Genomic DNA, 12,280 nt, shown 5'->3' on the forward strand with positions numbered 1-12,280 from the left:
CCAAGCCCTTACTGTAAAGACTACTGTGCCAGGCACGTTGACATTTTCAGCAGCTGCATGTCTTACGGTAGCTGACCTTCTCTGAAGGACATCAGTCATCAGGAGATTGTCTCTATCAATGATATTTTAAACTTGTCAATACAAGACGGATGCTACCATCAATCTTGGGGAACCTGGATTCATCCAGTTATACAAAAAATTCCAAAAACTTTCTTGTAAATCATTGATGAATAGAGCACAGAATATAGTGAAGTAGCTGATGCACGGAAAGGTTTGGAAGGCAGTAGATAAAGTCAAGTGTTACACATACTGCAAATCTTCTTTGCGAACAAGCTCTTGACTTGGATATGTAAGAGCCAGATTACTGATGTTCTAGGAATTTCCATGGTTGTCATTCTATAAAAGGTTGAAAGAGGACATTTCTATCAAGCCCTAGTCTATACCTATGCTGATCCCTTGCAAGAGAACAGATAAATACATGGTAACTGCCTCCTGATACTCCTGCTATATACGCTAAACTTGCCTCTATCAGTCCCTATCTGTATCCTCTGCCAGTATCAACAGATTCTTCAGGGTCTAACCAGCAGACTGAACAAGATGAACAGCAAGATTGTAACAACATCTCAACTGCACATCATGAATGGAGATGGCTTTGGAGTTGGTTATAATGTTATTGGAGACGGTCTAATCCGGTATGCATCACCCTCATAATCTTCTTCTGTGCATCCCTTCCTTGAAGGATCCATTGTCAAAGGTAGAAAAATGTTTTTCTGTTTCCATGGGGCAATCCTCCAGCCGCCTTGGATTGTGCAGGTCCTCACGACCCAAATCGCAATGAATATGGTCCTCTTCTTTCTCCAAGGTCCAATAGCAGTTACATGGGTTTTCGCTACAGTACTTACACTCTAAAATCTGGATAACACCCAATAGCAGAAAAAACTGTACCATGAGCAGACAAAGATAGAAAAAATGGCCCAAGGGTCATGGCTTTGCCACCTAGGACCAAAGGGCTTGGCATCTGTTTTCCCCACTACACCTTTATGTGGTAAGAGCTAGCACCATAACGGGAGGGCCATTTTTATCTTCACCCATCTCTCTACACCACTGTTCATGTCCAATGTGCTAGAACAAATCTAGCATCCCTGCCCAACCCCAGAACCCCCTAACCCCGACTATTCTTCCTGACTGAGAATAAATCAGACAGAAGGCTCCTTCATAATTCTAATATCAAGTACCCTTTATGCAAGAAGCGCCAAGCTCTGCTGAGTATACAGCAACAGAAGAAATAAGTTTTATTACTCTGTCTGTCTGGCCACATTAAATCAAGATGTTCTGTTAGTTCATCTCATTCATAACTACTTGATGCCAGTCAAGTTTGCATTGGCATATCTCCAAAGAAGAAATTCCACCTCGGAATGCTGAATACTGTTCTGTTACAGCTTTAGCAGGTGGGGAAAGTAAGCGACACATTTAGAACAAGTTCCAGAAATCAGATAAATTGGATATTTATGGTAAGGATTAATATATTCCCAAGATGTGGAGATAACAAAAGAGAAGTGAATTGCTTGGATGTGCTTAATTTCAATTCGAGTGTGACAATGTTATCTTGATCTGAGCATTATGGATACTATTTTTATCTCGATCCGTCCAGTTCGTATCTATCCATCTATACCACCAGTAGTAGCGGCAGACATATATATTTATCCCTATTAAACTATAAGGCCTCCTTCCCACGGACGGATTTCCGCCGCGTTAAACGCGGCGAAAATCCACCGCGTTGCCCGCAGCTATTAGGCTCTATTAAACCTAATAGCTCAATGCTCACGGTGCGGAATTCCATCGCGGAATTCCGCACCGTGAAATCTCCCATCCTCACCCGCGGCATGCTCTATTTGCCACGGGTGTGCGCGCGGCCGGCTTCCATTGCAGTCAATGGAAGCTGTCCGCTCACGCTATCTTCCGCTGTAGCACAGCGGAAGATAGTGTGAAATCGCCTCTCTGCCCACCACCGCCGCGTCATATGACGCGGCCGGCGCATCATATGACACGGCCGGCCGCGTCATGTGATGCTGTGGGCGTGTCTTGTGATGTGGCCGGCGTGTCACATGACGCTGCGGCGCATCACGCCGAAGCGTCATGCGGGACCCAGGACGCCGGATCCGCTGGTAAGTATGGGGTCTCTGGGGGGGCGCCGTGACGGGCTTCGCCGCGGCGGAGCCTGTCACGACCGTGTGCAGCCGGCCTAAGGCATGAGTCCTACAAGCCTACAATTATAATGCAAACTTTACTTAGAAAGAAATTCCATTGCTTCCACAGGAAGTAAGTGAGATTAAGCAACCCCATGGAATTTTACACTTAGCGTAGAGGGTTCCCAGGGAGTGGTGAGAAGATACATTCAATTTCCGCATATAGTGTAAAAACAGAGAGCGCTAAAAATAGCAAGAAATCCACAGAGACAAAAATAACTTGGATCCCATCACTTAAATAGCTACTTCTCAAGAATTACCAGAAATGCAATGCCACCTCCCCGTTACCCACTATATTTTTTGCTCTCCACCATTTGTCACATCTCCTGCTCAAGTGGTAGATCATTATTGTATGATGACATTATATACACATCTGTAAACTGTCTGTATGAGGTTATGTGACCAAACTATACAATAACTGATGAGGGGATTTAGTGGTCAGGTGCCGTTCTCTTCGCATCCCCACTGAAATGCTGGGAGCCATAATGCCTGGAGAACGGCACCTGACCATTGTAGTCCCTGGTTGCAGCAGACCCGAAAGATTGCAGGTTGCAGTACAGTATCGCCAAGGTTGAGAACAAATAAGCAAGCCTACTTTTATTGTTTTAACAGGCCTGAATCGATTTTAAAAACAGTGCCTCACACCCAGACAACCCTTTTTACATGAATAACATGGTACATAATGTAGGGCTTAATATGGCATGGAATATTGATGGGTTCTCCAACTGAAAAGGGAAATCTAACCAAAAAGATTTTCCAACACATCACTGATGCATGTCAGAAGTTCATAACAAGGGTCCATGACATTGAGCTTGAACTGTTCTGACATTTTACTAAATGGAAATCTTTAATAAAATATTCTTGAACCCATTGATTTTGGTTGACAGCTATATAGGGGCAGTCTGTCTCCTGATTGTTTTCTTGGCTGACAACCACTGCCGCCTCAGCAAATGTAGCTATTGGCCCAACATGCGTTAAGCCTATGACCATCTCTTTAAGAGGACCCGTCAGCTCTTGTAATACATCTGTTTTTCAGTCAAACTTGTATTCCCCATGAAACAATAACTACGGAGCACTTTTTTTTTAGAAGTTTGAATTGTGCCATTATTGCGTTATACCTCCTGGAAATGTATTAATAAATGGACAACAGGGAGTTACCATTCTCCATATTGACTGAGAATGTCCCTACACACTCTAACTCTGCCCAGTCATTATAATGTGGGACAATGGGAATAGTAACATCTAGATAGAAATTTATTCATATATTTGCAGTAGGAATAACAGGAATGATGCAATTTAGAGTTCCAAGAAAAGTTGCTTCCAAATTGTTTTTTCGTATGGAATACAAGTATTTTCTAAATGGGACAAGGCAAGAGAAATGACAGGTCCTCTTTAAGTAAATAATAGCACTTTGCTTAGATGTTACATAGTTTCACACGGAAAGTGTCTGGGCACTCTATATTTTTACTTTGAGCTCCAACGATATGATCCATGTCATAGAAGGTCACCTTTGGGTGGATTTTCCCTGTGAAGTGTAAATGTGATATACATTTTTTATCAATCTAAAGAACAAGTGATTTTAAGACAACTTTTAATACATTTAATTAAGACATTCAGGATGCTCTTAATTGCAAATCTCTCTTGAAAGGCCACCCCTATCCTATTCATCTATGCAGCTAAAGACCCATCATGGGCATTCTTCATGTTTCAGAACAAGAAAGGAATTTTGCTGAATGAAATCGAAAATGTAGAAAGAGCAGACTCTATGCATACCAACGTCTCACGAATGTATGAGTAATGGAAGACATTAGTAAGAAACTTACAGCCTGCAGAATTCCCACAGCGTCTTGGGAGAGCCACGCTGGATAGATGACTTCATCATTCAGAATAGCTTCAAAAAGATCATCTTCATTCTCTGCTTCAAAGGGTGCATGACCACAGAGCATCTCATAGAGAAGAACTCCCATGGCCCACCAGTCCACCAAGGGCCCATACTGCATCTCTTGTAAAATCTGTATACCAACAGAATATAGCCATTAAAGCAATAGTTAAAGCTGGTCACAGACACAGATCACTGCCAACCCAATATTTATACGTTATGGGTCTAAATTATAATTTTTGTACAAGTGAATCAATTTTTCTATAAAAACTTTACCTAAACCTAAATAGAATTCGTAGCAAGAGAGTCCAAGCATTGAGTGGGATTTCTGCTGTGTTTGAAGCATGCAAGACAGCTGAAATGATCAGTGGTAGGGGCATCTGTTTAATGGATTATGGGCTAACATTATTATGGTGGGCATGGTACAGTACTATGGTCATTATCTTCAGGAGTTTCTTGGGCATTCAAAGTGTATTACCAAAGTCCACTGATGGGAAAAATGTTGGTTGGCAGCAAGATCACATTGGTGCACCATAAAATCCTGAAATATGCTAAAAAGGAATCTCGAGCACAGCAGAGGGGGTTTTATGGCTCTTTCATAAATCACCTACAACTTCTTATGTCTAATATGATTTTTTTTTAGACAATGACAACAGCAGAGTTGCAATTTGCAATTAAGTTAGGGAGACCTGCTCTATTGCTGTAGGGCAGTTTTCCAACCAATGGCCCAACAGCCACATACATGGCTCTTGGACCACTTGCATGTGTCTCCCGATTTTTTTCACTAGTAGCTCCAAGGATGTGATAGCATTAACCCTTTCCAATCCACTGTCTGACATCTAAAGACATTCCGATTGAAGGCTGAGCAGCTCCGATGTTGGAAGACGTCCGGCAGGCTATTCTTACTGTAGATTACTGGCTGCTCTGATGGCGGGGGCCTCTCCAGCATGTCACATACCGCAGTACTGGCTCTAGCCAGCAGATGGCACCGTTGTATAATGGCAGAAAGAAAAAGCTCCCCTAGGAAACCCTGAATCCAAAATTGGATTGCAAAGGGTTAAGAGTACTTAGTACTTGGGTCAAAACTATATCACTGGCAGTTAAAGGTATTGTGCCACTATAACAACGTATTACCTATCCATATGATAGATAAGTGCCCAATTAGTAGGGTTTCCAGTGTTTGAACCCCCACTGATCACAAGAATGGAGTTCCTGAGTCCCTCAGTATGTATAGGGAGGTGTTCAAGCATGCATACCACCTCACCATTCATCTCTATGGGACTTTTAGAGATATCTTATGGACAGGTGATAAGTTATGGTGGAGCAGCAATGTGAACAGGGTTAAAAACCATGGTACTAGATCATAGGATTCTTTGACTCTTCAGTGTGGCTCAACACCAGCTGTCTTATATAAAATTTGCTCTTGATATACAAGACCGGTTGTGGAGCACTGGTGTAGAGTGTGCCTTTAGAACTAATTCCCAGTGAGAAAACATGACACCTCAATACAACCCTGGTTTGGTTGGTCACTTTTAAAACATCTTTGATTTAAGAGCGCTAGCTTCTAAAGGTACTTATATACTTTAGATAACTGTTGAAGAGAAATTGGTTCAGCCGAGCGCAGTTCTTTCCAATATCCCCACTAAGATCCACACTCAGCTCGTCTCAGTGTGTATGCTCTTCAATGGGTAGTGAAAAATAGGCTGTTGCCAGACTTCTATGAAAGCCAATTGGTGGACAGCCAGGACACTCCATACATTTACATGTAATGTTTATGGCCACCTTTAGTCTAGCATAGATTTTTAGTACCTCTGGTGCAATGTAATCAGGAGTTCCGCAGAATGTTGATGTTGTGTATCCTTCACGAATCCCTTCTTTGCACATCCCAAAGTCAGCCAATTTGCAATGGCCTTCATGGTCTAACAGAACATTATCCAGCTTCAGATCCCTGTAATAAATTAAAGCAATTAGAAGGGATTATAAACCTCTGACTACTAAAGATCCATCTAGTATTCAAGTGTCCTGGAATAACTTGTCTAAAAACACAAAAAAAATGTTAAAAGTCTTTTTGATTCCAATCCAGGAACCACAAGTTTTCATATTTAAGAAAGATTACACAGTGAATAAAATGGTATATGCAATATGTGTTGTTAACTCTTCATGGTTACAAAAATCTGAGCAGTAATGAGACAAAAAGCGAGGCATACTGCAACTTTTCTACAAATATTCCCTATAAATCGACAAATATTGATCATTAGAGGAGTTTTTCCACTTCTAGCTGTTTTGCTGCAGGAAGTAGACATCTTCGTACAAAATGTAGTGGCCCCATTTGGTACTGCAGGCTGAGTCCCATTCAATTAAATAGGATTTAGCCTACGGTACTAACCTGGGCCACTGTGCAATGTACTGCAATGTCTGCTTCCTGCAGCAAAACAGCTAGAAGTGGGGCAACTCCTTATAAGCCTCTCCATGGGATAGTAGTAAAAGGGATATTATACCTTTACTGAACACAGTCCATAGGAAAAAAAAAACTGATCTTGGGGGTGTCAAATGCAGAAATGTGTGAGGAAGGGGAAAGTAAATTGTTTGCATAGGCCATTCTATGGACAGTTACGTAAAGAAATTATTGATATACTCAACATATACAGCTTCCTCATGGACTAGATACACAATCCTAATTTGTTAACCTATCAGGTTATGAGTGAGCAATGTATGCCAGTACAACTATGCAGTTTCATTTCAGAATGTGTTTGGAAAAGTTGCATGCCAACGTCTATGGAAGCATCAGAGAAACAAGTAAAACTAGGATACCTGTGAGCTGTAATGGGTTAATAATAAATTTAGTTACAGCAGAAATGGTTTGTAGTGTGCTATGTGACATTTCTCATCCCCTTGTATAATGGATCCTAGTCAGTCTGTGGTATTCTGGTCTGTGGTCACTGGTATATTGGGCACATCTCCCAGACATAAACCCAGTGCTAAAGGCTTGAGACACTGGGCTGCATTGCGGCTCTGACCTTGGCCCAAGCACAAAGGATCCCTTTTCTGTCCATAAGCGGAATTCCAGGAAAATCTCTTTCACACCTCACTGGTTTTCCATCAATCATTTTTTCCTTAGCAGCACCACTTAATTTTTTGTAAAGCTGAGTGTTTTATGAAATTGCTGCCTCATGCAATTAGGTGGGGTTTTTTTTGCAACACTACTAACAATAACTTACTAGTTAGTCATATCACACCAATTAATTCAGCTCTCTTGCTGCTAGTCTTCATGGGATATATAGTTCAGTAAAGCCTAGAGATCCATTAGTGCATGATGCATAAGAGATAGCAGTTGCACCCAGGCCCTTGCACCTGATGGGGCCCAATGGCTTCTCTGCCATATAATATGACACCAGTAGTAAAAATGGCACATATTAGCTGCTGGGTCCCAGAATAGTTTTTACACCTCTGAATACTATACTGCAGCCTGTTTCTGTAGAAGTTCTATGAACCCTGAATTTATGGATCCTAAAGAATTTTGAATGTCTATAAAGTGCAATGTATAAACAATGACACATCAATAGGGATGCAGAATTTGCAGGCTCCACAGTGGCCCCTATCCCTTCCTGCAAAATACTAAGAGCCAGGGGCGTAACTATAGGGGATGCTGTTGCACATGGGCCCAGGAGCCTTAGGGGGCCCATTAGGCCTCACCATATAGTAAGCCCAGTACTCTGAATAAAGCATTATAGCTGGGGGCCCTGTTATACATTTTGCATTGGGGCCCAGAAGCTTCAAGTTAAACCTCTGCTAGGAGCAATGTATGGGATCACTGCAGAAATGCAATGACATATCACAGCATGGCACGCGTTTTTCTTGGTGTACTACACCTGAGTCGGGGTTATTCGAGAATGGACCATATAGTATTGGATACGCAATTGGAAGTTTACACTTGGGGTGAGCAATACTATACTCTATTTCCACTTTGGATTATAGCGTAGGACAGCAAAGGGGAAATGAAATTCCCCTCTCCTATCCTATAGGTGGCATCAGTAGAATATAGGCACAATTTATAGCAACCTGTAATCTGGAATGGAAAGAGGAGAGGGTTTGTTTTCCTACGATCTGGACTGGATAGATTACATTTTTGGATGTTTTCTCCTTATCTTGGCTATGGAAGTAAGCCATTGCCTGCAGTCTAGTAGGACTGTGTAAATGGAGCATGGCATGCAGTGTAAGACATGTAGTACGTTAAGCAAATGGAATGATCACAGATGGAGCCAGAAGAAATGGGTTTTAAGGGTATTACTCAGTTATGTAACAATGATAAAAATAGCATGCCAACATCTACAGATCTAACTAAGTCTTACAGAAGTCTTAAGCAGCTGAAAACCTGGATGTCAGTAATTCATTAACCACAGTAAACATGTGTGATCCCAGTTTAGGAGCAAATAAACAGGTTATTATTACATATGTATCACCAAGAATAGACAAATGGAGGATTTTAGGAGAGGAATACAAAATTCAAGGTATTCATTTAGAGTATAATCCATCACCCAGCCAGGGCGCTATGGCTGGTTTTTTATGTGCCCCTATAAACAGTTTTTGCCAGGTGTCCTGATAAACCTGTCTTCCCTTCCTAATCCCCAGACCCTACTCCCCTACTCCTTCATGTTTCTGCTCAATCTTAGATGTGATATGTTAGCAGCCAATCACAAGGCCTGTAGTTGAGCAATAGTAACAGACTGTATTCAACTGCATTAATCTGAGCATGTGTGCACCAGGTGTACAGCTCTAGTGCCGCCTGTTACCATGAGGCCGGTCAGGGACCCTGGGTGCAGTGGCGCGGTTCGCCGCGGCGTCCTGGGATGACGTCGTGACCTCGTTCAAGTCGGCGAGCGGCGTGTGGCACGCCTGGCCATGCGCACGCGCGTGTTTGCTGTGGGAGGCGTGCGCACTTTATCTCTGTGAGTTATAGTGGCTGGCTGCTCCGGTCAGCCGGCTTGATTGGTCTCCGCCCTAGGGGCGGAGACTCCTGAATATAGTCTGGCAGCTGCTGATAGCAGTTGCCAGTTATTGGTTCCGTCCTCTGTGTGTTTGACCTCGGTCCTGCTCCAGTGGAAGTTACCCTGTCCCGATCCAGCTCTGCCTGTGGTTTTCTTTCCTGTTAGTTATTCCATGTGCCTAGCCTGTCAGTACTAGTGAGTAGTCACCTGCATAGGTACGGCGGTTCCTTCCTGTCCTGCCACTAGGCAGCGTAGGGTCAGAGTTGGCAGCCTGGACGTGTCCACCTTCAGGGCTATCTCCAGGAAGGGACATTGGCGTGGATGAGAGTCAGGGAGCCCTGCGCCGTGCGTACCTATGCACCCCACTAGTGCTGTAACACCGCCATTGCGTCAAATTCCTCTACAGTGTCTAATCTAAAGTCTAATTAGGCAGACACTGATGCAGCAGGAGGTGCACAATGGATGAGAACAGATTATAATATAGGCTGAAGCTTAAAATCAGCGCAAAATAAGAAATATTCTTAAATTTACTAATCTGTTTTATGTGTATACAGGGCAGGACAAGGCACAGGTAACTATCTAGGGTTACCTTGCCACATGTCAGAGGGGATACAATTGGTAAACAATTTTTTTTTCAACATTTAAAGTCTCATTAGTCCCTGGGAGCATTGAGCGGTCATTTTTTATGACGAACATATCTGTTTTAATTATGGGGTTGAATCTGGGGTGTGTTTTAATTGTAGTTACAGATACGGGCTCTCTATTAATTACTGGGGTTGATCTGGGGGCCAATGGAAGATCTCCCCTACAGGGCTCCCCTAGCTACCATTTGTCATTTAGAATACTGGTGTCTTCTCTTATAGCAGAGGGGTCTTTGGGCACCATCAGGCACCAGGGCCCAGGCATGATTGTTACTTCTGCACTCAGTATAGCTATATCCCTGGTCAAAAATGTCTCAGTAGCAAACTGTGCAGTCACCAGGAGAAATCATCAGGGTGGTCTGGGCCGAATGGAGAAGAAAAGTAAAACGAGTCACCAGATTATATATTTATACTGGTTGTATCTATTTAAAATGTGCTTAAATCTCTTTTATTAGGAAAGTAGAGGGTTTCTTTGATGATTCTAGGGGTTGGGAGGATTGCGCCCAATCTGCCTAGGGCACTGATTCACCTCGTTTATCCCTGTGTGTCTAGTTTGAATATATTGAGTGTGTACTGTTTAGATTTGAACAGTACTTATGTCAACGGACCCGTGTAAATGGCTGTGAAGGTATTCTATTGTGAATTTGTAGGATGTGATGACCTACAAAATGTACCTTTCTATCCCGTAGTAACACAGGGCCGCAGGCCATCAATACCCCCACAATTCTTGAGAGAATCAAGCAGTAACAGCAGCAGAAAAAATACACAAAGCTCAATGCTGTATAAATGACTAACAAAAGGAGATCACTATACAGGACCACACACTTCTGCTAGAAGCAAACGCAGCATTGTTGTCCTTTTATTCCTACCATGTTGAAACTCCCATGGAGAGCTGGGCGGAATTCCTAAAAAGTCACTAACATGGTACTTAGACGATTTGACTTTGGGGCAGGGCCTTGTAACTGGCTATGTGCTTGGAGGCATTTACTTGAAAGAGCTAATACAAAGTATTTCTCTCATTAATTGTAGCCACAGATTTAGATTTGATTACTTGTGGTATCACATGGCAGATAAGAAGGATCCCTCCTGTATGGACTCCCATATACATGAATAGGGAATGTCCTTATGTATAAAATTTAATTTCCCTTGTAGTGGCACTATAGGAAAATTGAAAGCTGTAGTTACAGATTACTATAGAAAGATTTCAAGGGGAACGGACAACTACTGGTACGGTATATGTATGGGGGCCTCCCAACACTCCCTCAACAAATAATGTCAGGGATAAAAGAATCCGGTACATTGAGTTTCAATGCCCAATGCTTTTGCTCTTCCTGGAGATAAGCCATTACCAGAGGTGCCTTGCAGCTGCTAAGGGTGCTTTAACACAGGACAACTGTGGGGCATTTGTCTACCAGCTATCCGAATGATTATTACACTTGTGCCTTCACACACTGAATGGAGGCGCAGAGTACTGGAGATCTTTCAGGCACCTGCCTCCATCCAGAGTAAACAGGTAATCCTTCATAGGTGAACGACTGCCTGTTTAACCTAGCAAGTGGACAAAGAGATGGAGCAAACCCTAGTACAAGCCTCAGTTTGGAAGTGTAGGTAGAAGTGAGTAGAATGTGCTGTCAACCAGGCAAATGCTTCACCTAAAGGGGGCATGGGAAACAATGTAAAACACCGGATAAAAGCATGGTAAACGGTGCAAACCTCCAAAGAAACATTCGTATAGCGTTTCGAGGCAAAAGAGCCTCTTCATCAGTTACACTGGATAACAGACTGTATGTGTGTGTTGAAAGAAAGTCGGAAAGGGAAGGGAGAGAGAAGGGGACTTCAATACATAATGAGAATCAGTGACCATGTTTATGAATCATGGTTAACATGTAAAAATGCATAAAAAATCATTATATTATAAGATCTATGTGTGTATATATTTATAGCAAGAAAAAGCAAGGACATTTGCATTGCAACAAAACCAGACTGGTCAATGCAATCGTCTTTCCCATAACTACGTGTGGTTGGGAAAATGGGATGCTCAGGAAAATGGACAGAAGAAAAATTGATGCGCTTGAACTCTGGTGCTGGAGGAGAATGCTACAGATATCTTGGACTGCCATGACAACGACCAAGGTAGTGTTAGATTGTGTCAAACCGATAATATCACTAGAGGGCAAAATCATTAAACAGCGGCTCTCTGTTTTTGGCCACGTGATGCGCGCTAACTCACTGGAAACACTACTGATGCTTGACAAGGTCAGTGGAATGAGATCAGGACAACAAAGAACAAGATGGCTAGATACAATCAAAGCCACCACGAACATGTCAATCGCCAGACTGAAAGAAGCCGTGAAAGACAGGAATGCGTGGAGAACATTGATCCATAGAGTGACCGGAGGTCGGATGCGACTGAGCGGATAATCATCTGATGAAATGGAAGCGTTGCAATTTTTTTGAAACTTCACTGAAACCAGTGGGGGGTAAAAAGGAGACATTTTTTTCTACTTTATTCCAGTTTCTCGCCTCCAA

General features: G+C 42.6%; 1 protein-coding gene across 1 annotated transcript in view; it reads right to left on the minus strand.

Moving 5' to 3' along the window:
* The window catches only part of PRKCH (protein kinase C eta), a 161,726-nt gene that overhangs the window by 5,569 nt on the left and 143,877 nt on the right, over nucleotides 1-12,280 (minus strand). The window contains exons 11-12 of the mRNA XM_066608201.1: nucleotides 5,935-6,073; nucleotides 4,070-4,258 (exon numbers count right to left, since the gene is read on the minus strand). Coding sequence (XP_066464298.1) covers nucleotides 4,070-4,258; nucleotides 5,935-6,073 — 328 coding nt within the window. The remainder of the gene's footprint in view (nucleotides 1-4,069; nucleotides 4,259-5,934; nucleotides 6,074-12,280) is intronic.

This window comes from Eleutherodactylus coqui, chromosome 6, assembly GCF_035609145.1.
Source record: "Eleutherodactylus coqui strain aEleCoq1 chromosome 6, aEleCoq1.hap1, whole genome shotgun sequence".
NCBI classification, from domain to species: Eukaryota; Metazoa; Chordata; class Amphibia; order Anura; family Eleutherodactylidae; genus Eleutherodactylus; species Eleutherodactylus coqui.